The following is an 18586-nucleotide window of genomic DNA, read 5'->3' on the forward strand; positions in this document are numbered from 1 at the left end:
CTGAGTAGATCATAAGAAAAATGGGTGGCAGGACCTTGGGTATCATTTTACATCTTTCTCATGATAAGTTTCAGAACAGCGCTGACACGTGGTTCAGGATGACAGAGGCCCGGAGCTCCTCCGCCCGCAGCACTCTCGGTGCCCACAGTGGGTGCTGATGTACAAAAATGGCATCCTTGCATGGCTGCAAAACCCACAACGCTACGTGGCAGTTCCTGCTGCACAGGGATGAGAAGCTCTGCCCTCACGTTCGGAGCAGGTCTCCCTCCTCTTACACCCAGCTCCCTGCGGGAGCAGCCTCATTAGTGAGCAAGGTGCTTGCCTCATAGCTCAGTGCAGGGAGCCAGAATAAAACAAACACGACACAGCACTTCTGCGTTTCTTTCTTAGGGAGGCATCACCAGGTAGCTTCACCAGGCTGCATGCCCACCCCTGCAGTGGAGAAAGAGGAGAGGAGGCTGGCTGACATCCCTCCATCAGAGAAGACAGTCTGTGGGTCACCCACCACAGTGCCCGCACAGCCGCCGGCTCACCTCGTGCAGGGCCGTTGTAGGGTCGCTGTAGGCAGTGGTCTTTCACCACGCACACAGTCAGCATCTCAGTCATGTTTCCTCAAAGCAGTGTGCTTTTGAAACCTGGGGCCCCCTCTTGTTTCCTTTGTGGACACAGGTGCCTTCTCTTCACTCCTATTATAAGAAAACCAGTGCAGGTGTGGTGATCCCAGCAGCTGAGACCCTGCCAAGGTTGCGGTGACCTTGGTAAAGTGGGGGTGGGGGTGGGGGTGACCCACGTGTGAGTGTTGCATCCAAAGTGGCAGTGATGTGAAGCCAGCCCAGGGTTGCAGGGCCTGATAACGTTTTCAAAGCTGTGAACTCAGATTTTTGTGCAAATTCTATCTCATTGTTACATACTGACTAGCAGTTATGTAAAAGTATTTTTTGATCCTAAAATGGATCGCTGTAGCGTGGAGCAGGTAAGCTCCGAGTGGCCTGTGGGCTGTGATTTGTAGTTTCTGCATCTCATCCTGGTGGCTTGGACTTGGAACCCCCTCGTGTGATGGTAAGAAACGGAGACAGAGTGTTGACTCAGTGGCTGCTGGGAAGCAGGCCCTCACATTACAGAAGGCACCTGTACATTGCACTGTGTGAATTAGCACGCGAGCCTGTGAGCCTGAGAGAGTGGAGTTGAACCGTGTCGGATAGCAGGACCCGGGAAACTGAGCTCCAGACTCTGTCCTGTCCCCATTCCGTCGTGACGGTCCCGCAAACGTGGGAGCCAGCTGCCTGCTCAGGCCGCTGTGTCTGTGTCCTGGGTACGTGGGACTTGCGGAGCCCCCGGGCTCCGAGGAGTGACGCTGCCCCATGTCCCCGTAGGAGGACTGTCAGTGATGCCGGCTGTGCACACCTTCTCCCTCTTTGCGGGGATGGCGGTCTTCATCGACTTCCTCCTTCAGATCACCTGTTTCGTGAGTCTCTTGGGCTTGGACATCAAGCGTCAGGAGGTAAGTTGTTAAATGGGTCATAGCTCATTTGATAGGAATGTAGACGCTCGGGGAGCAGCCAGAAGGGGTTTTCTGTGACCTCTGGCCTCTGTTCCCTCAGAAAAACCGGCTGGACATCCTCTGCTGTGTCAGAGGTGCTGATGATGGGAGAGGCATGCAGGCCTCCGAAGGCTGCCTGTTCCGCTTCTTCAGGAACTCCTTTTCCCCACTTCTGCTGAAAGACTGGATGCGGCCGCTCGTGGTATGAACCGATCTGGGGCTTTTCTCTTCTCCCCAGATGTGTCCCGTGCTTTGTAAGAACTCACACAGCAGGGAGGGAGTGTGGCAGTTGTTTATGTGCCAAACGTACAAACAGTACGGTTTGTCTTTAACAGGACTTCACTGTCAATATTAGAATTTTTGAGTTTTTATTTTGAAATCCTTGTAAATTCACAGGTAGCACAGGTGGCTCGGGGTTCCTCACCTGGCTTCCCCCAAGGTACAGCTTCCATTAACAGTACAGAATCACACTGACTTTGGTGCTGGGGGCCGAGCACAGGGCCTTGTCCATGTTAGACCACATCCTGCCAGAGCTACAGCGCAGGCCGCAGAGCCCGAAGGTGCTATCGTTGCAGCGCCGGGCGTGGCTCCCGATCTTCTCACCGGAGATCCCCGCAGCCTCCTCCGTGGTCAGCATGCAGAGCCATCCCCTTGCCACCCACGTCCCCGAGTAAATCTCTCATCCCTAGGCCCCTGCAGCTGGGCGGCTTTTCACACTTCATATACCACATAGAGCCCGCAGCGCACTAAGGAACATCAGTTAGCTTGTCATCACAGTGGAAAGCATTTTTACACTTAATGTCAGTTGGCTGCTGTGTTCCAACCTAGGTTACCCCTGGATTTTCCATTTAGTCCACACAAGGAGCCATGCTGTACATCTCCTAGTTTTTGTAGTTGACTAGTGAGGAAGTAGAAGGTACGAGAGTAACTGATTTGTCCGGCGTCACTCAGCTCCTCAGTGGCAGAGCCGAGATTTGAACTCTGTATATTGCAGTCCTGAACAAAGTAGAGATCGGACTGGATCAGTCTCTCTCAATGCCAGATGTAAGATGCTTGCTTTCTTTTTAACTTCACCCTGTTCAGCCCTGGATGCGTCCTTTCCTTTCCGAAGCCTGTACGTGGGCGTGGTGCTGCAGGCACGTGGGCAGTTTCTAGCGACAGAACTGCCACAGTGCGCTGCCAGCGTGGCCCGAATGCTCTCTGAACCAGAGATCGGACTGGATCAGTCTCTCTCAATGCCAGATGTAAGATGCTTGCTTTCTTTTTAACTTCACCCTGTTCAGCCCTGGATGCGTCCTTTCCTTTCCGAAGCCTGTACGTGGGCGTGGTGCTGCAGGCACGTGGGCAGTTTCTAGCGACAGAACTGCCACAGTGCGCTGCCAGCGTGGCCCGAATGCTCTCTGAACCCTCAGACTATCCTTCGGGCACAGCCAGAGTGGGAGCCGCCAGTCTCAGGGGGTTACTTGGGGAAGTGCCCTTGGACAAGCAGAAGGGGCCCTGGGGGCCTGGAAGAGAATCGCAAAGCCACGCCAGAGGCGGCTGCCACCCACTGTCCTCCTGTCCTCTGCTCTTTCTTTCAGGACTCCTACGTCACAGATTATTTCAGGTCCCTCGGTCACTACCTGCACGCCGGGCCGCCTGTGTACTTTGTCCTGGAAGACGGGCACGACTACACCTCCCTGCACGGGCAGAACATGGTGTGCGGCGGCATGGGCTGCGACAACGACTCTCTGGTGCAGCAGATTTTCAACGCGGCCCAGCTGGACAACTAGTCAGTACCCCCGCACCCCGGCCCCCTTGTCACCAGAGTCACCTCGGTCTGAAATCTCTCAAAGATGAACTTTCTTGGAAAAATTGTTTTTATTCAAAATATATTGTAAATCTGGCTTTACCCGAGCAAAACCTTTCAAAGGACTAACTTACTACCAGACACTTGGAAGGGTTTTTCCATTGAATGGTAACATTTTTCTTCGGTAGCAAAAGGGAAGTTAAGTTTCAAGGAAAACTGCTGGAGCTAAAGACTTTCTCTTCGTGGAGGGAACTTACTTTTTCCGTCTCTGTTCTCTAGCACCCGGGTCGGCTTTGCCCCCTCGTCCTGGGTTGACGATTATTTTGACTGGGTGAAACCGCAGTCCTGCTGCTGTCGAGTCTACGACGTCACTGACCGGTTCTGCAATGCTTCGGGTATTCCGCTCCTTTCCAGATCTTTGCTTTTTCTGAAAACTTGCAGCAGTATCACTTCAAACTCATTTGCATTTTGCCTCGGTCTGTGCCTGTTTACATGTCCAGCCTGGGTCTGGTCCCTTTGTTAGCGTCCCTTTCCTCGCTCTGACGCTTGTCACGCTCCATTCTCACAGTGGCCGGGAGGTCCCACCGGGGGACTGCTTCCCGGGTAGGGATTGTCATCCCCTCCCTACCACACCGATGCCTCCTGGCGTGGTGTCTGGCTTAGCTTCGCAGAGACGACGTCCTTTGTGTGTCACTGTTGCCCCACAGTTTTGTAAGAGTGTTGAGCTTGTCCTGGAATTTTCTAAACAGAAGTGTGGAAGCCCTGGGCTCTCGTGATACTAGTTGAGGTCACCCTCAAAGCAGAAAACCTACTCGGGGAAGGAACTGTGTGGTCTGCCTCTGCAGAAACCATCTTTATGTGCTAAATGTATTGACTGTGAAAATCACATGATGCTGAAGCTTTTAGATAGGGGGAAAGATTTAGGAAGATAATCTCTCATTTAAAATTTTTTTAAAATCTGGAAGCCCACACCCTAACCATTGCCCCTGCTTCTTTCTGCCAGTGGTTGACCCTGCCTGCGTCCGCTGCAGGGCTCTGACTCCGGAGGGCAAACAGAGGCCTCAGGGTGGAGACTTCATGAGATTCCTGCCCATGTTCCTTTCTGACAACCCTAACCCCAAGTGTGGCAAAGGGTGAGTGCCATTGCGCTGGGCCTGACAAGCAGCCACTCAGCTGTCCACAGCAGAAAACCAGGAGCCGACTGGGTTAAGGCAGTTTTACAGGAACAGGGCCTCTTCTCTACCCTCCTCCGTTCGAGGCTGGCTGTCCAAGTGCAGAAACTTAAGATACCTTGTAAGAACACTTGGTTTTCGATGGAATTCACCCTAGCTTGGCCACTTGTCATAGCCCCTCCTCCACATCCCTGAGCCTTGCACTGAGCTACATTCCCTGCTCTTATCTTAATTTTATATTTTGAGAGAGTCTCACCAAGTCCTCCAGGCTGGGTTCCACTTGTGATCTTCCTGCATCAGCCTCCCACAGTGCTGGAATTACGGGTGTGCACTGCCACGTCCAGCAGCCATGTGTTTCTTGGTGCTGCTCTCTGGGTTCTATGCGTGCTGTGTGGGAGGGGAGGAGAGGATAGTCACTCAGGTGTGGCAGGGTACGAGGGAGCGCCTCGATTCTGTGCAGCCCACCAGGCCCTTGCCAGCCGCAGGAGCTCCCGGCTGTCTCAGGCCCCAGGCAGCAGGATATCTGGTCTAGGGACAGTGAGGCTAACTAGAGGTCTTCGGTCGACCTGGGAGCTCTTGCGGGTGGAAGCAAGCATCCGTGTCATGTGAGGTGGACTCTGGCTGCACCTGTTTCTCGTAAGCATTCACAGCCACCGCAGTCAGTCATATGTGTCGTGTCTGTTTTGGGACCTACACTAGGTCCTGTCGGAAGTCTACCCTTAAAAATAAAGTTGAAGTGGGACCTTGCAACTTGGTTCACTCACAGAGTGAATGCTTCTGCCTATAGAAAACAAGTGGAAGGGAACACAGCTGTACGAGGGTGATGACCACTGTCTTGGGGGCCCCCACATGGCCGGTGACAGCCGGGCTTGGCTGGAGCCCAGCCCTTCCCTTCCCTGCTTCCTGTTACAAACAGCACCGAGTAACTCCGTATCGGGACATGTTTGATCAGTGAACCAGATAGACACCAGCAGCCGCGCACCACACAGCAGTAAAGAGAAGCCAGTGTGGGCGAGAACAGAGTGAGGCTCCCGTGTCCCTTATCAGGCTCTGTCCTGAGCTTAGCCAGCAGCTCTTCCTCAGGGGCCATGCCGCCTACGGCTCGGCGGTGAACCTCCTCGGCAACAACACCAGCGTCGGCGCCACGTACTTCATGACCTACCACACAGTGCTGCAGACCTCCGCGGACTACATCGACGCTCTGAGGAAAGCCCGGCTGGTGGCCAGCAACATCACCAAGACCATGAGCGCCAAAGGCAGCAGCTCCCGCGTGTTCCCGTACAGGTAACGGCGCTCCAGGGCGTCTCCTTCCCAGCCGCCCTGCGGGAAGGCCAGTCCTCAGCGTCGGTCCCAACAGCTGCTCTGTCCCAAGCACAGGGCCCACATCAAGGGCTTGCTGAGCCCTGCCAAGTGTGAGAGCTGCAGATGCAGAGCTCACTCTGTGCCGCTTCCTGCCTGGAAGAGTCCCGCTGCGAGCTGGCACAGGAGGAGGTGCAAAGCCAGGCTCCCCAGGAAGGCCGTTCCAGCCACAACTCTTGGCTGGCAATGTCTGGACACCCCTGACTGCCAATTCATTGGGACAGCCAGTTTTTCTGTGCAAGAGATTGGCAGTGTGTGTCCTCATTCTTAGGAACTGCCCTGAGGTAGTTTCCCCATCAGATCCAGTCTTTTCTCTTCTTTGCAGCATACTATGGGACACTGTAAACATCCATAAGCACAGAGTGGCTTACAAACAAACGTTATTACCCCTTCCTTGGTGTCAGTGACCGTCCCAGAGCCAGACGGGTTTCTCAGGGTGCCTCTCAGCCAGGCCTCAGCCTTGCAGGAGCATCTGGGCAGGAGTGAGCTCCTGGCCAGCGGGAGTGCTCACCGAGCCTTTCTCCTCCTCTCCAGCGTGTTCTACGTCTTCTATGAGCAGTACCTGACCATCGTCAATGACACCATCTTTAACCTCGGCGTGTCCCTGGGATCCATATTTCTGGTGACCACGGTGGTCCTGGGCTGCGAGCTGTGGTCTGCCGTCATCATGTGTGTCACCATCGCCATGATCCTGGTCAACATGTTTGGCGTCATGTGGCTGTGGGGCATCAGTCTGAACGCAGTTTCTTTGGTCAACTTGGTGATGGTGAGTCCTGGTTGCTCTTGTGTGATGGGACTCATGTCTGATTCCTCAGAAACCCTCCGTGGGGAGAACACAAGTCTGGCTCTGGCTTCTAGTGACGAGGTGGGATGAGCATTTAGTCAGGAGAGATGTGGAGGGTGCAGAGGGGGCACGTGGGAGAAGCACACACTTTCTCCTTAGTCTCATCTTTTTCGCTAACCCTTTACTTGCATCCTGGTTCATAGTGTTTATCAGTGATTTCACTGTCTAGTTTATGGATTCTGCTTCTATTATTCTGGAGTTTTTTTGAGACGGGTCTCGCTGTATAATTCAGGCTGACCTTGAACTCACTCTAGCCCAAGCTGGCCTCAAACTCATGGCAAAACTCCTGCCTCAGCCTCCCAAGTGCTGGGATTACAGGTGTGCACCACCACACCCAGCTTATTTATTGTTCTTCAAAGATTATAAAAGCCTGTAGCCCAGAGACAGCAAGATGTTCAAATTTTACTTAGAAAACTGTCCCTCTACTCCCTTGGGGCCTCCCTTGCAGCGAGATCGTGCGAATCAGAGGTGTCAGTGGAACTTGGAGCAGCGGGCCTGTGCTTTCCACAGGGACGCACTCTGCCCAGGGCACACAGAGCCTCAGAAAACAAGCTAAGCGGGGTCCCACGGGCTCTCAAGTTCCTGCTGAGATCTGGGTGGGTGTTGTGGGGCTTTGTTATGTAGGTCACAGGCTTGTCCAGGTTCCCTGGCCACCGGCTCTCAGAAGGGATGGCTACTGGAACTGTCCCCTGGAAGAGAGCCACCCTCTCACAGAAGCGCTTTATTCCAGAGCTGCGGCATTTCTGTGGAGTTCTGCAGCCACATAACCAGAGCGTTCACAGTGAGCTGCAGGCACAGGCGGGTGGACCGCGCAGAGGAGGCGCTGGCCCACATGGGCAGCTCTGTGAGTACCCTCAGCAGGCAGCACAAGGCGCCATGCAGTGACCATGTTGTTGCTCAGAGGAGGAAACCCTAAAATTCAGTGGGAAAAACAACCAGGCTCCTCAGCGTGGAAGGCAGCACCCACGGCTAACAGACTTTCGTGCAGTTCATGAAATAGCAATGTCTTGCACAGACCTGCAGTTCTCCCAAGCCACACACATTTGCAATGACCAAGTAGGAAAACTGAGAAGGTGGACTGGGGAGAGCTGGAAGCCAGCACAGCACAGCCCGGGGCCACCCTGCCCAGAGCCCCGTGAGCAGCCTGTGACTGTCACAGCTCATCCCAGTATCTTAGCTTAGGCAGAAGACACAATCTCCACAGCTTTACCCTTAAAATACTTTCTTCCCCCCAGGCTCATTTAACAATTTTAAGCACAGCTTAACTTACAACTCCAGACCTTAAACTGAAACGTCTTATATGAGGAAGTGTTCCATTTGAATAGGTTGATAAAAGTGGTGTCTAACCACCGTTCTCTTGTTCTAGGTATTCAGTGGAATCACACTTACAAAATTTGGAGGAATTGTGGTGCTGGCTTTTGCCAAATCTCAGATTTTCCAGATATTTTACTTCAGGATGTATTTAGCTATGGTCTTACTGGGAGCCACTCACGGCCTGGTATTTCTCCCTGTCCTCCTCAGTTACATAGGTAAGAGTTCTTATTTTTAGGTCACATAGGGTAAAGCACGTTACTAAAAATAATTGTATCTTGGGCTGGGGATTTAGCTCAGTGGTGCCACCACTTGCCTCGTAAGTGCAAGGACTGGAGTTCTATCCCCGGTACCAAAAAAAATTTGTATCTTAAAGCATCCTTTCATGGTAGTACTTGAACTTGTACTAATAGTCATCCGACAGTACAGAGTAACAGTTCTCTGTTTTAAAGAACAAAGTCCTATCCAGGAGCTTCATGAATGTCCAAACTATTTTATTAGGAAGTGGCTGGTATGATCTTTTTCTGTAACTGTTCCATCGTACACAAATGGCCCCTTATTGAAAGGAGGGCAGAATTAATTTTGCCCTAGCTGGGCGTGGTGGCACACACCTGTAATCCCAGTATTCAGGAGGCTGAGGCAGGAGGATCGCTGTGAGTTCAAGACCAGCCTGGGCTACATAGTGAGTTCCAGGTCAGTCTCAACTACATAGTGAGACCCTGTCTCAAAAAACAAAAAAAAATTTTTTTTGGCCCTACCACTTTGTAACTAAGATGAAACACTGAAACAGAAGAGAAAGTTTCTGTCAGGAACTGCTACTGCAATCCAATATAAACTAGCTCCTTTTCTCTTGAAGAAACAAGTTATTCTTTCTCTTCCAGGCCCATCAGTAAATAAAGCTAAAATTCGCACCACTAGAGAACGATATAGAGGCACAGAGAGAGACCGACTCCTGAATTTCTAGCCCTCTGGGGCTTGGTGACTGAACTGTCTCTGGGCCGGGCTGTGGACCAATGGGCTGCCCTTGCATTGTGCGGCTGAGCTGAGTGCTGCAAGGCCCCAGGCAGCAGGCCCCGGGCGTGTACACTCAGGAATGCACATCTGACTTGTGAAGCAGTATTAATGAAGTCTGAAGGAGACCACCGGAAACTGAAGTGCCCTCCAACCCCCGTCTCTTCAAGAAAGGAACCTTGTCTGCAGCAAAAGGACAGACCCTGGGGCGGCTGGCGATGTGAACTGCCCACCAACACTTTCTGAAGGCCAATCCATACAACCTCTTTTTTTTTTAGGAGTAAGCCATCACACATTCTCCACCATATTTTTAGTAACATTTGAGAGTGTTGTAGATACATACACTTTATTATAACATTTTGTAGTTTAAAGAGCTTTATTAATGCAATAAATTAACTTTTTACACATTTTTATATTAAAAAAAAAACCTAGCAAATAATTTCAGAATGCTGTAGGCCTCATGAGAGCTTGATCTCCAAAAACCTGTTTAAAAAAAGCAACATGTTCCTCACAGTGTTCTCCTGTAAAGGAAAATAGAGATTCAATCGCCAGCTGAAGGAAAAAAACAAGAACACAGCTCATAAATTGTACAATGGTTCTAACTTATTTTTCTTTAATAAAATACCTTGTTTTCCTAAGTTTTGGGGTTGCCTTTTGTGTTGCAAACTGGGACCTTCAGAGCCCCAGCTTAGAGGACCAGCACAGCAAACAGGAGATGCTAGTGTCCCTCGGACACTAAATGCCACCTTGCACTGTACTCCAGCACACCCAAGAGTCCAACTCTGAATCAGACTCAAAGATTTCTGTTTCTTACCCGAAACTGTAACTTTCATAAACCCCAGCCATTTAGAACTCGCAGCCATGACTTCACTTTGACCTGATTCTTCCAGAGCCCGTAAGAACCCAGAGCACAGTCCAACTGCATCTGCCTAAGCCTGCCTAGTCTTCAACTACAGTGCGGCTGAGGGCTGGGGGCTGCAGGACGTTTAATGGTAAACACAGGAGTCCTAAGGCTGCTCTCCTGACAGTGCCTTCTTGCTACTCTTCTAGTTTGTGGGAATCCCACGTCTTTGATCTGCAACTGCACTCACCTGGTGTGAAATTAGGGTTCCCTCTCAAACGCTGGTTTCGCTGTTCAAAAAACCGGAATATAGTATAGAAGAGCATGTTGTCTTCGGTCTGCTTTGCAGCATCTAAAAATTTCCGTGCAGAAATGTTGTCGTGGCCACCAATGCCCCGGATGAACCTCAAGGCGGCCAACACCTGGTGTTTGGACAACAGGACTTCTACTATCTCGTCATTGGCAGTCGAGAGCCGCTGGAAATAAAGGGGAGAGATGTGCAGGTGAGGGCCAGAAACAGGGACGGAGACCGTGTTGCACGACGCTGTGACGGCAGGCGTTACCTTCAGCATATCCAGAGACAGCTGGTGGGCGGGAGGGTAGAAACTTTCTAGGGACAGCAGCAGGCAGGCCTGAAAGACAGTTTCACAGTGGCCTCAGCTGAAGGGTGACACTGCAAATTCTCAGTCACGACAAAGTGAAGGCCGGAGCCACCCACCAGAGGCTTGGAGTCACTGAGCACATGGTACTGCAGGAACTGGTGCAGCGTGTAGAAGAGGTTGTGCTGGACGAGCGTCCTGATCACCAGCTCATGTAAGTAATGCTGAAACGGAAGGAGACGGGTCACTTCCACACCACCCAGGTGCCACCGATGGGCACACTGACTAGCAGGGGCAGTGTTGTCCCCACAGAGTGGCTTCAGCGTCTTCACCTTCCACTTCTCGATCGACTAAAGACAACGTGGGAATGTCAGGAAAGCCCCTCGGAATTGTGTCAGGTACACGTGAGAGAGCCATCTTCTCAGCGAAGACGACTGTAACTAACTCGGGGTGACGCGTGCCGACTGCAAGGTACCTGCACTGCGATCTGAAACTGGTTCAGAGAGCGGATGTATTCCATCAGCACGGCTATCACGAACTTGTGCGGCATCTCCTGCAGAGGGAAGAGGCTCTGTAAAGGGCGGAGCTCACAGGAGCTCGCTTATTCCCAGCCAGCCCCACTCATTCCCATTCGCCGTGTTTTACTGGCTCTGCACACAAATCTGAGCACCAGAAGCCAGGCCTGCCGCAGCCTGAGTTCTACAGCTCCCCCGACGCTCCCGTGCGGGGGCCCTCAGTCAGAGCTGTGGCGCTGCGCACCTTGTTTTCTGTGAAGGGCGACAGCACGTGGGTGTAAACATCGGACTGGTCCACCACGGCCTGGGTCCGCACAGGCCTTCTGAGAGGTGGGTTGCTGCGGCTCTGCCCCGCTTCCACAGCCTAAGACGATAAATGACACGCTTTGTTACGGCAAAACCTTCTAGAGAGAAGGTGCTGAGTATAGTCATTTCCAAAAAGACTGGATTCCCAGATGTGAACCTCAGACACAAACCAAAGCCTTTCCTATCACAACTTACATAAAACTTCCTGTCCAGCTGAGAAGAGTTAGGTCACAGTTGGCCATTCTGAAAATACTCCAGGATTTTTGTGGGTTGAACCAAGTCAAACTAAAAGTTTTCAAATACATATTTTTTTAACTTCTGAAAATTTCTAACCTCCCTAATTTTCTTAATCCTAGACTATGCAACTGTTATCTAATAAAAATGAAATGGCTGGTTGCGTCATTTTAGAAAACTAGTTGACAATAAATGAACACCTCTTGCAATGAGTCTATGTTGGCATTTTTCTTCTTTTTCTGCAGTGCTGGCGACGGAACCCAGAGCCTCGTGATTGCCTGGCAAGTGCTCTATCCATGAGCTCCAGCCGGCCTGTGGGGTCCCTCAGTGGAAGCCACAGTACCTCTGTGTGACTGAGACCCTCGCTGTTCTGCCTCATATTTCAAAGCAGCACAGACCCATGCAGATTCGCTTATAGCGGTGGGGTACATCCCGAGACCCCACCTTCCTACAGCTCCAGGGATGCGTGCACTGTTGCGTGTGGGTCCTCGAAGCCACGGTCAGGAAAGCCCAGAAACTGCCCCATGGGGTCCCCTCTCCTGGTTCCTGCTGCCCAGGACACCAAGAGTGGGGCCAGGAGAAGAGTCCAGCAGGGCTCGGCCACCCTAAGGGCTGACAGAGGACAGAGACAGACGCAGGGTCCAGGCAGCCTGGCCTCCTTCCGCAGCCTGCTCTGGGGATGGGTCCCGAGTTACTGTTTCAAGCCACTTCCGCTGTCAGCCCTAGGACTAACCTGGTCCTTAAAGTGAAACAACTGATCCCATCTGGCCTAACCTGTTCTACTTCCTCACCTTAGAAAATACGCTGTACTTACTCCATCACACCTGGTAACAGCCACATTCATTCCTTCCAGCCCTTCACTACAAGCCCTTGATGCCTCCCGGTAAAGAGCACAGTACTAACACCTTACCAGGACACCAGAAGTTACTACAACCTCAAGGGAAAGAAGGAAGTAGCAACAAACAACAGAAATCACATTCCTGCTTTGTTAAGTGCCGGCTCCGGTGACGTGGAACATAACGCACAGCTGGGCCTGGCTTTCTTATCTAACAGGCAGGCTGGGGATCAGTCTCTAAGATACAACAGATCTAACAGTCAAAGCAACAATGGTGACGGCTCTGAGGGGCAGCCTCAAGCTGGTGGGATGCAGGGACTCTGCGTGTCCTATGGCCACCCTGTCCTCTGCCATGCAATAAACTCCGTGACAGCATTGTGTTACCTAGGAAATGCATGGGGGGGAGCGGAGACTTCCTGGCCATCCACCCAACTTACCATGGTGTAACTCTGCTCGGCGTCCAGGTACTTCTTATACTCGTGGTTGAGTTTATCAAAAACAGTGGCTATCACAGGCAGTGTGGCTCTGTCTGACTCACTCAGCACTGGAAAAGACACAATGGGCACGCAGATCAGACCAAGCACAGAATCACAGGAACCGCAGCACACTGCTGATAAAGGAGTCTTACAGGTTTACCAGGCAAACATTCCTTGAAAGGGTGTTATGGGAAATGTTATGCTTCAGAGACCTGACTCCTGGAAAGAGCAAGCCTTCCAGTGACGAGGAAAGAAATAGCTATCAACAGAAGATTCTTGGGGTTTTTGTCTATGAGATGGGCCCTCACTTCAGTGTCCAGGCAGCTCTCAAATTCGTGGGCTCCAGCCTCCTGAGTAGTGGGACTGGGTATGCATCACCCCTCCTGGCTCAGTGTAAGATTCAAAGTAACAACATAGCAGCTAGTGTCCTGGATTCTGAAAGATGTCTGCCTTAAAGCTAGCAATGGTGATCGCTCCTTGGCCTTTTGGCTAAGACTGAGTGTAAAGCTGGCAATGGTGGCCTCTACACGTGTCCCGGGAAGTCTGCTTTCATCTGGTCTTTCCTACCAGGCTCTGCAAGCTGTGTTTGTAACTCACAGCCTTTCCAGGGGATGAAATAACCCACCCTTCAATACGGGTGGAGGCTGGCAGTCTACCTGAGTGGCCACCTCGCCAGACGGGGAAGAGGCATTGACTTACTCTGTGAACAGACAAACAGGATGACCATCTTGCACTCCTTCCTCTGGACGAGAAAGTCCATCAGTCTTCCCTTATCTGGCAAGAGATTTACTATGGGCTGAAGTTTCACCTGCAGGTTCCAGAGGTAACCTGGATGTTAAGAAACAGCAGCTTTAACCTACAGTGCAGAGCAGAAGAGCTGCCACCGATTGGTTCACCAAGCATCGGCCGGGCTGGGGCGACTGCGAGTATGGTTAATGGCCCTTTCCTCCTAAGAAGCATCCTGGAGCCAGGACACGCAGAACATTCTGACAACGGGCCTGACAGCCACACTTTGCACGGGTGACTCCTTGCAACAGGCTGACAGGGCAGTGGGTAGGGTGCCGCTGTTAAGAGCCGCACCACGCTGCAGCCTGACTCCTGACTGATAAAATACACACACAGGAGAGGCAGAGGGGAGGAAGAACAATGCCACCATCCTCAGTGACTCACACCGAAACCTCTACATCAACGAGCCCCATGTCCGCCCTGCAGAGCATGCCTCGCACCTACCCTGGCTGGCGCTGATGATGATGTCAGGCTGGAACACGATCCATGACGAAGAATCTACGAGTTATAGGAAATCCTACATCGGGAAGAGATGAAACAAAGCACTCGCCCGCCCGTGTGTGAGGCCACGCCATGCGCCCAGGAAGGTGAGAAGCCAGGGCTCAGCTCCTTCCACCGTGGCCTGGCAGCAGGGAGGGGGCGCCCAGGTATGGGGAGGGTGGCCACTCTGCTGTGCCCTGGGTCACGGCCTTCAGAAAGGATACAGAGTTTACAGGGGACAGGGGACTGGCTGGTCACCGCCGCAGGACCTATGGGTAAGAAAGCCAGTGTGACCAGCAGCTGGAAATGCCAGGCTGGAGATGCAGCAGGGCAGACAGTGCGGCGCTACCCCACCGGTGACACACACGGTGTCCCCAGGAGGAAGGTGGGCCCTGGCTCCAATCATGGAGGACCAAAGAGGACCCGTCACATCATATCTACCTGTTAGGGACTGGAGAACTCAGCCCGAGTCACAATGCCGAGATGCACCGAGAGTGCTGCACTGGAAAAGTGGCTAAGGCTTCATTACCGCAGCAACTCGCAGGATCGCTGTGCACAGAGAAGGCCGAAGCAGGCCCGTGCCAACCACTTACAGTGCCATGTGCCACCAGGCAGCCACTCCAGCTCGGCTGGGTCCCCCCATGCCAGTGACCCCAGGGCGGGAGGGGTTACTATGGACCACACTCCCCAAACCCAGACAAGGGCCCGGCTGGACACTTCATCAGTGACACGCCACACACACACACACACACAGAGGACCTGAACTGCAGATGTTAATGAGCCGGCAGCCCGGGTCCCCTTGGTACACTCACATGCCCAATGGTGACACCCTCAAGTGTTTAAAGTCCTCGTGATCCTCCTGCCTCAGCCTCCCAAAGTACTGGGATTAGAGCTATGCACCACCATGTCTGGCTACCAGACTACTACTGCGACCATGCCTGGCACCTGCTTTAATGTGACAAGCTAACAGGCCCCCATCTGCCTCTTCTATCGTGGTGCTGGGGTGCAACCAACTGCTTAATCAGTCCTTTACCACTAGATCCAAGCTGAACACTAAACATTTACAGTAGTTTTTCCCCACTTCACCACCAGTTACCTTCAGTCAAGTGAGCAGCAGACACAAACACCTCATTTCACTTGATCCAGCCATCACCCAGGGGCAGGTGATGGGCTGGGGAAAACACCGAAGGCTAGACCAGCTCCTCCTTCCTGACTGCGGCAGAGTGGGGAGCTCCGGGCAGATCAGGAGAGCTGGGAGGGGTGCCGGCGGGCAGGCTTCAGCCGAACCCCTAGCAGGAGCCGATTCTCACTGTTCCCCGGGCAAGGTGCAGGGACACCAGGATATCGCCCGACAGGACGAAGCAGGGCCGCCCAATTTCCAAGCGTGAGCCCACAGCAGCCATCTGACCACGGTCCACCCTAACTCACTTGCGCTGGACACTGCCCTCCTTTAAAGGAGATGGGAATATTGTCTGAGTTCTATCTTGAAATGGACTTTCACTGGGGACAGGAAAAAGAACCAAATGGCTGGTTTTCTGAAATCCTGACCTCTGTTCCTACTTCTTCCTGTACCTCTTCAGACAGGAGGCGGAGGAAGGTCTGGAACAACCCTAAGAACCACAGCTGCGGGCTCTTTGTGTAACCACCGGTCACCAGAGAACATGCTGCTACTTCACGAGCCAAACCCCAGCTCAGGCAAAGAGAAAACGGTCCAGGCCAGTGAGCATTTAAACTCTCTACATCGCTGGCTATTTTTATCCAAAGAAGAATCATTTCTAAGATGTTTGTGACAACACAACGTTAGCTTACACATCAGCAGGAGTTGGCATCTTTTGTTTTGTTCTTTTTGTACCAGGAATAGAACTCAGGTCCTTGCACTTGGAAGGCAGACGGTGGCACCAATGAGCTAAATTCCTGGCCCTGGCATTTTTTGAAAAGCAGAAATCGGCTAGGGTGTGGCTCGGTGGCAGAGCACCTGACTACAATGCCTGGGCCCCGGGTTCCATCCCCAGTGAAGCAAAGCAAAAATAAAAAGCCCCCAACTCAAACAGATCCGGGAATTCCTGTAGACTCATCTCATCCCCATGTGAACACAACTCCCGAAGATCACGGCAAGAACACAGCCTATAATCCAGCACCCTGGGAGGCTGAGGCAGGCGGATGTAAAGTTTGGGCCCAGTCTGGACAACTTGATTACTTAACAAGACCAGGGCTTGAGATGGAAGTGCAGCTCTGAGCAAAGGCCGTGGGATCGATCTCTATATCACAAAAGGGGGAAAAACCAAGACCGCAGCTAGAATACGGCCAGGCATCCCCTCCTGGCCCACACTCACCGGCGGCGGGGATCTGGTAGGGCTGGATGGAGCGGGCCGGAAGCACCGGGTGATGGTAGGTGACAGAGCCATCAAACTCGCCCCGCAGCTTGATGTCAAATATCACAGACGTCTGCGGGCAGAGAACACGCGACATCACATCCCACCCGGCTCGGGCTCTTTGAGGAGGAAAATGCTAATCAAGGCACGGCTCTTCACTCCCACCGCCTGACAAGCGCGGCCTATCCCTTCTGCCTGCTCGTGCAACGCCTCCATTGCTCAGAGGCAGGACAGTCACCACAGGAGAGCAGGAGGGACTGTCTACACAACACGCCCGACTGGCCACAGCACAGCGCTGGTTTAGGATCTCTTGGGCCCCTCAGCCTCACACCATGATCCTCAAGCCCTGTCACTGGTGCCCACAGGCGATGCACACAGGTCACAGTCTTGTGCGACACCGGGGTTCTGCAGGGACCTCCCAGCCTGGCTGGCTCAGATAACTGTTCTGAGGCTCAAATCTTGTGTTATCTTCTGCAATGGTTCATCGCCTGTCTGGGAATCACTTTTTTCTAAACCACTTAAAATACCAAACCCAATTCCACCAGAAAGACCAAACTCTGATCATAAAGGAGTACTTTCTAAACTGGGCACAGTGGCACAGGCCTGGAATTCAAGCTACTAGGGAGGCTGAGGCAGGAGAATCACCAGTTCAAGGCCAGCCAGAACAACATCAAGACTCTCATAATGAAAAAGTGGGCCAGGGATTCAGCTCAGTGGTGACGCTGCCTGCCTCACAAGCACAAGGTCCCAAGTTCCGATCCCCAGTACAAAAAAAAAAAAAAAAAGAAAGAAAAAAAAAGGAAAAGGGCTGGGAATGCAGTTCAGTCGCAGTGAAAAAATGAGGTACTAGGTTTAATTCCACGTGCCAAAAAAAAAAAGCCATCTAGTCCTTGTTCTTTGAACAGAAAGTTTGCCAATCCCCACAGTGTTTTTTCTTTTCTCTTTCTCTCTTCCTTAAACTCATCCTTATCCTTGCCCTTTCTCCTCCCCCACTCTAAATCCCCTAACTTTGTGGTACTAATGAAAGGGGAGACATAGGGAGCCAGAGGATGGAGGGGGACTCAGTCCTCTCACACCCCAGATGGCTACCATTCCTCTGCCTGGCGGGGAGGGAGGTGCCCTCCCTATGTCCCGCCTGTGCGGTGACACTGACCTGACAGGAAGTAAATCCTGCTGAACTAAGGTGTCAGCAAGGGCCCAAACCCACAGTGCTAAGCAACCGTAACTTGCCTAACCCAGATCACAGTCCCACACCCAACTCAGACCTCTGTGTCCTGATGATGGACGACGACCAGGTTGTCCACCACGTTCAGGGCAAACTTCCCAGTCCTGTTTAACTTCAGGATGTGCATCTTCTTACAGGCGCCCTCTCTGTAGAGAGAAAGGTCAGAAAGTGATCCACAGGCTTTGGTTCATATTTCACAAGCTGAAGGAGGGGAAGGAAGCACAAACCGTACCGTGGTAGATGATACAACACCACCTCCGCTCCGGTGCTATTGGAGGTCCGCGAATGATGCCGCAGGAAGAGGACATAGAGCTGCCCATATCTGAGCAAAGACAGAAACACATAGGCCACGCTGGCCATTTCAATCCCTCCCTTCTAGACAAGGAGTTCTAAGGCCACAGTGAAGGCAACTGTGAAAATCCACTTAATGGGCTGTCTTGCACCCAAGAAAGTTGTTCACAAAGATGATGAAAAGCCTACTATTAAGTGCAAACCAGGGGTGATGCACACCTCTAATCCCAGCACTCTGGGAAGCTGAGGCAGGAGGATCACAAGATCGAGCCCAGTCTTTACAATCTGACAACTTAGTGAGACCCTGTCTCAAAATAAAAAAATAAAATAAAATAAAATAAAAAGGGCTGGGGACGTCACTCAGTGCAAAGGCTGTGGGTTCCATCCCCCACCACCATGAAAAGAAAATTTCCTTCCTGCCGGGCATACTGGTATGCACACCTATAACCCTAGTACTTGGGAGGCTGAGGCACGAACCCTGCCACAAGTTGAAGACCAGCCAGTGCTATATAGTAAATTCAGTAAATTCAGAACCAGACTGAATTACACAGTGAGACCTTGTCTCAAAAACAAAAACAAAAACAAAAAAATAAACATATA

General features: G+C 52.1%; 3 protein-coding genes across 3 annotated transcripts in view; 2 read left to right on the forward strand and 1 right to left on the reverse strand.

Moving 5' to 3' along the window:
- Positions 1-9664, forward strand: part of Npc1 (NPC intracellular cholesterol transporter 1) — a 50836-nt gene extending 41172 nt beyond the window's left edge. Inside the window, exons 21-25 of the mRNA XM_033757411.1 lie at positions 5585-5785; positions 6395-6626; positions 7435-7548; positions 8071-8233; positions 8897-9664. Coding sequence (XP_033613302.1) covers positions 5585-5785; positions 6395-6626; positions 7435-7548; positions 8071-8233; positions 8897-8979 — 793 coding nt within the window. The 3' untranslated portion in view covers positions 8980-9664. The remainder of the gene's footprint in view (positions 1-5584; positions 5786-6394; positions 6627-7434; positions 7549-8070; positions 8234-8896) is intronic.
- LOC104872472 (NPC intracellular cholesterol transporter 1-like) lies at positions 9-1763 on the forward strand. Its single transcript, XM_010638726.2, has 2 exons — positions 9-1501; positions 1602-1763. The coding sequence occupies exons 1-2, from the start codon at positions 1388-1390 to the stop codon at positions 1746-1748; spliced, it is 261 nt and encodes an 86-aa protein (XP_010637028.1). The 5' UTR covers positions 9-1387; the 3' UTR covers positions 1749-1763.
- Positions 9450-18586, reverse strand: part of Rmc1 (regulator of MON1-CCZ1) — a 17752-nt gene continuing 8615 nt past the window's right edge. Inside the window, exons 8-20 of the mRNA XM_019209692.2 lie at positions 17928-18017; positions 17736-17841; positions 16432-16543; positions 14323-14367; positions 14063-14116; positions 13532-13660; positions 12794-12900; positions 11226-11345; positions 10942-11019; positions 10586-10690; positions 10431-10499; positions 10118-10343; positions 9450-9547 (exon numbers count right to left, since the gene is read on the reverse strand). Coding sequence (XP_019065237.1) covers positions 9468-9547; positions 10118-10343; positions 10431-10499; positions 10586-10690; positions 10942-11019; positions 11226-11345; positions 12794-12900; positions 13532-13660; positions 14063-14116; positions 14323-14367; positions 16432-16543; positions 17736-17841; positions 17928-18017 — 1321 coding nt within the window. The 3' untranslated portion in view covers positions 9450-9467. The remainder of the gene's footprint in view (positions 9548-10117; positions 10344-10430; positions 10500-10585; positions 10691-10941; positions 11020-11225; positions 11346-12793; positions 12901-13531; positions 13661-14062; positions 14117-14322; positions 14368-16431; positions 16544-17735; positions 17842-17927; positions 18018-18586) is intronic.

This window comes from Fukomys damarensis, unplaced genomic scaffold (genome assembly GCF_012274545.1).
Source record: "Fukomys damarensis isolate Sample0158 unplaced genomic scaffold, DMR_v1.0_HiC HiC_scaffold_30, whole genome shotgun sequence".
NCBI classification, from domain to species: Eukaryota; Metazoa; Chordata; class Mammalia; order Rodentia; family Bathyergidae; genus Fukomys; species Fukomys damarensis.

Bases quoted from the DNA above. Each gene is read 5' to 3' on its own strand.
- LOC104872472 (XM_010638726.2), top strand. From the start codon at position 1,388: ATGCCGGCTGTGCACACCTTCTCCCTCTTTGCGGGGATGGCGGTCTTC. The intron at 1,502-1,601 runs GTAAGTTGTTAA...CTGTTCCCTCAG, and splicing joins TGGACATCAAGCGTCAGGAG to AAAAACCGGCTGGACATCCT.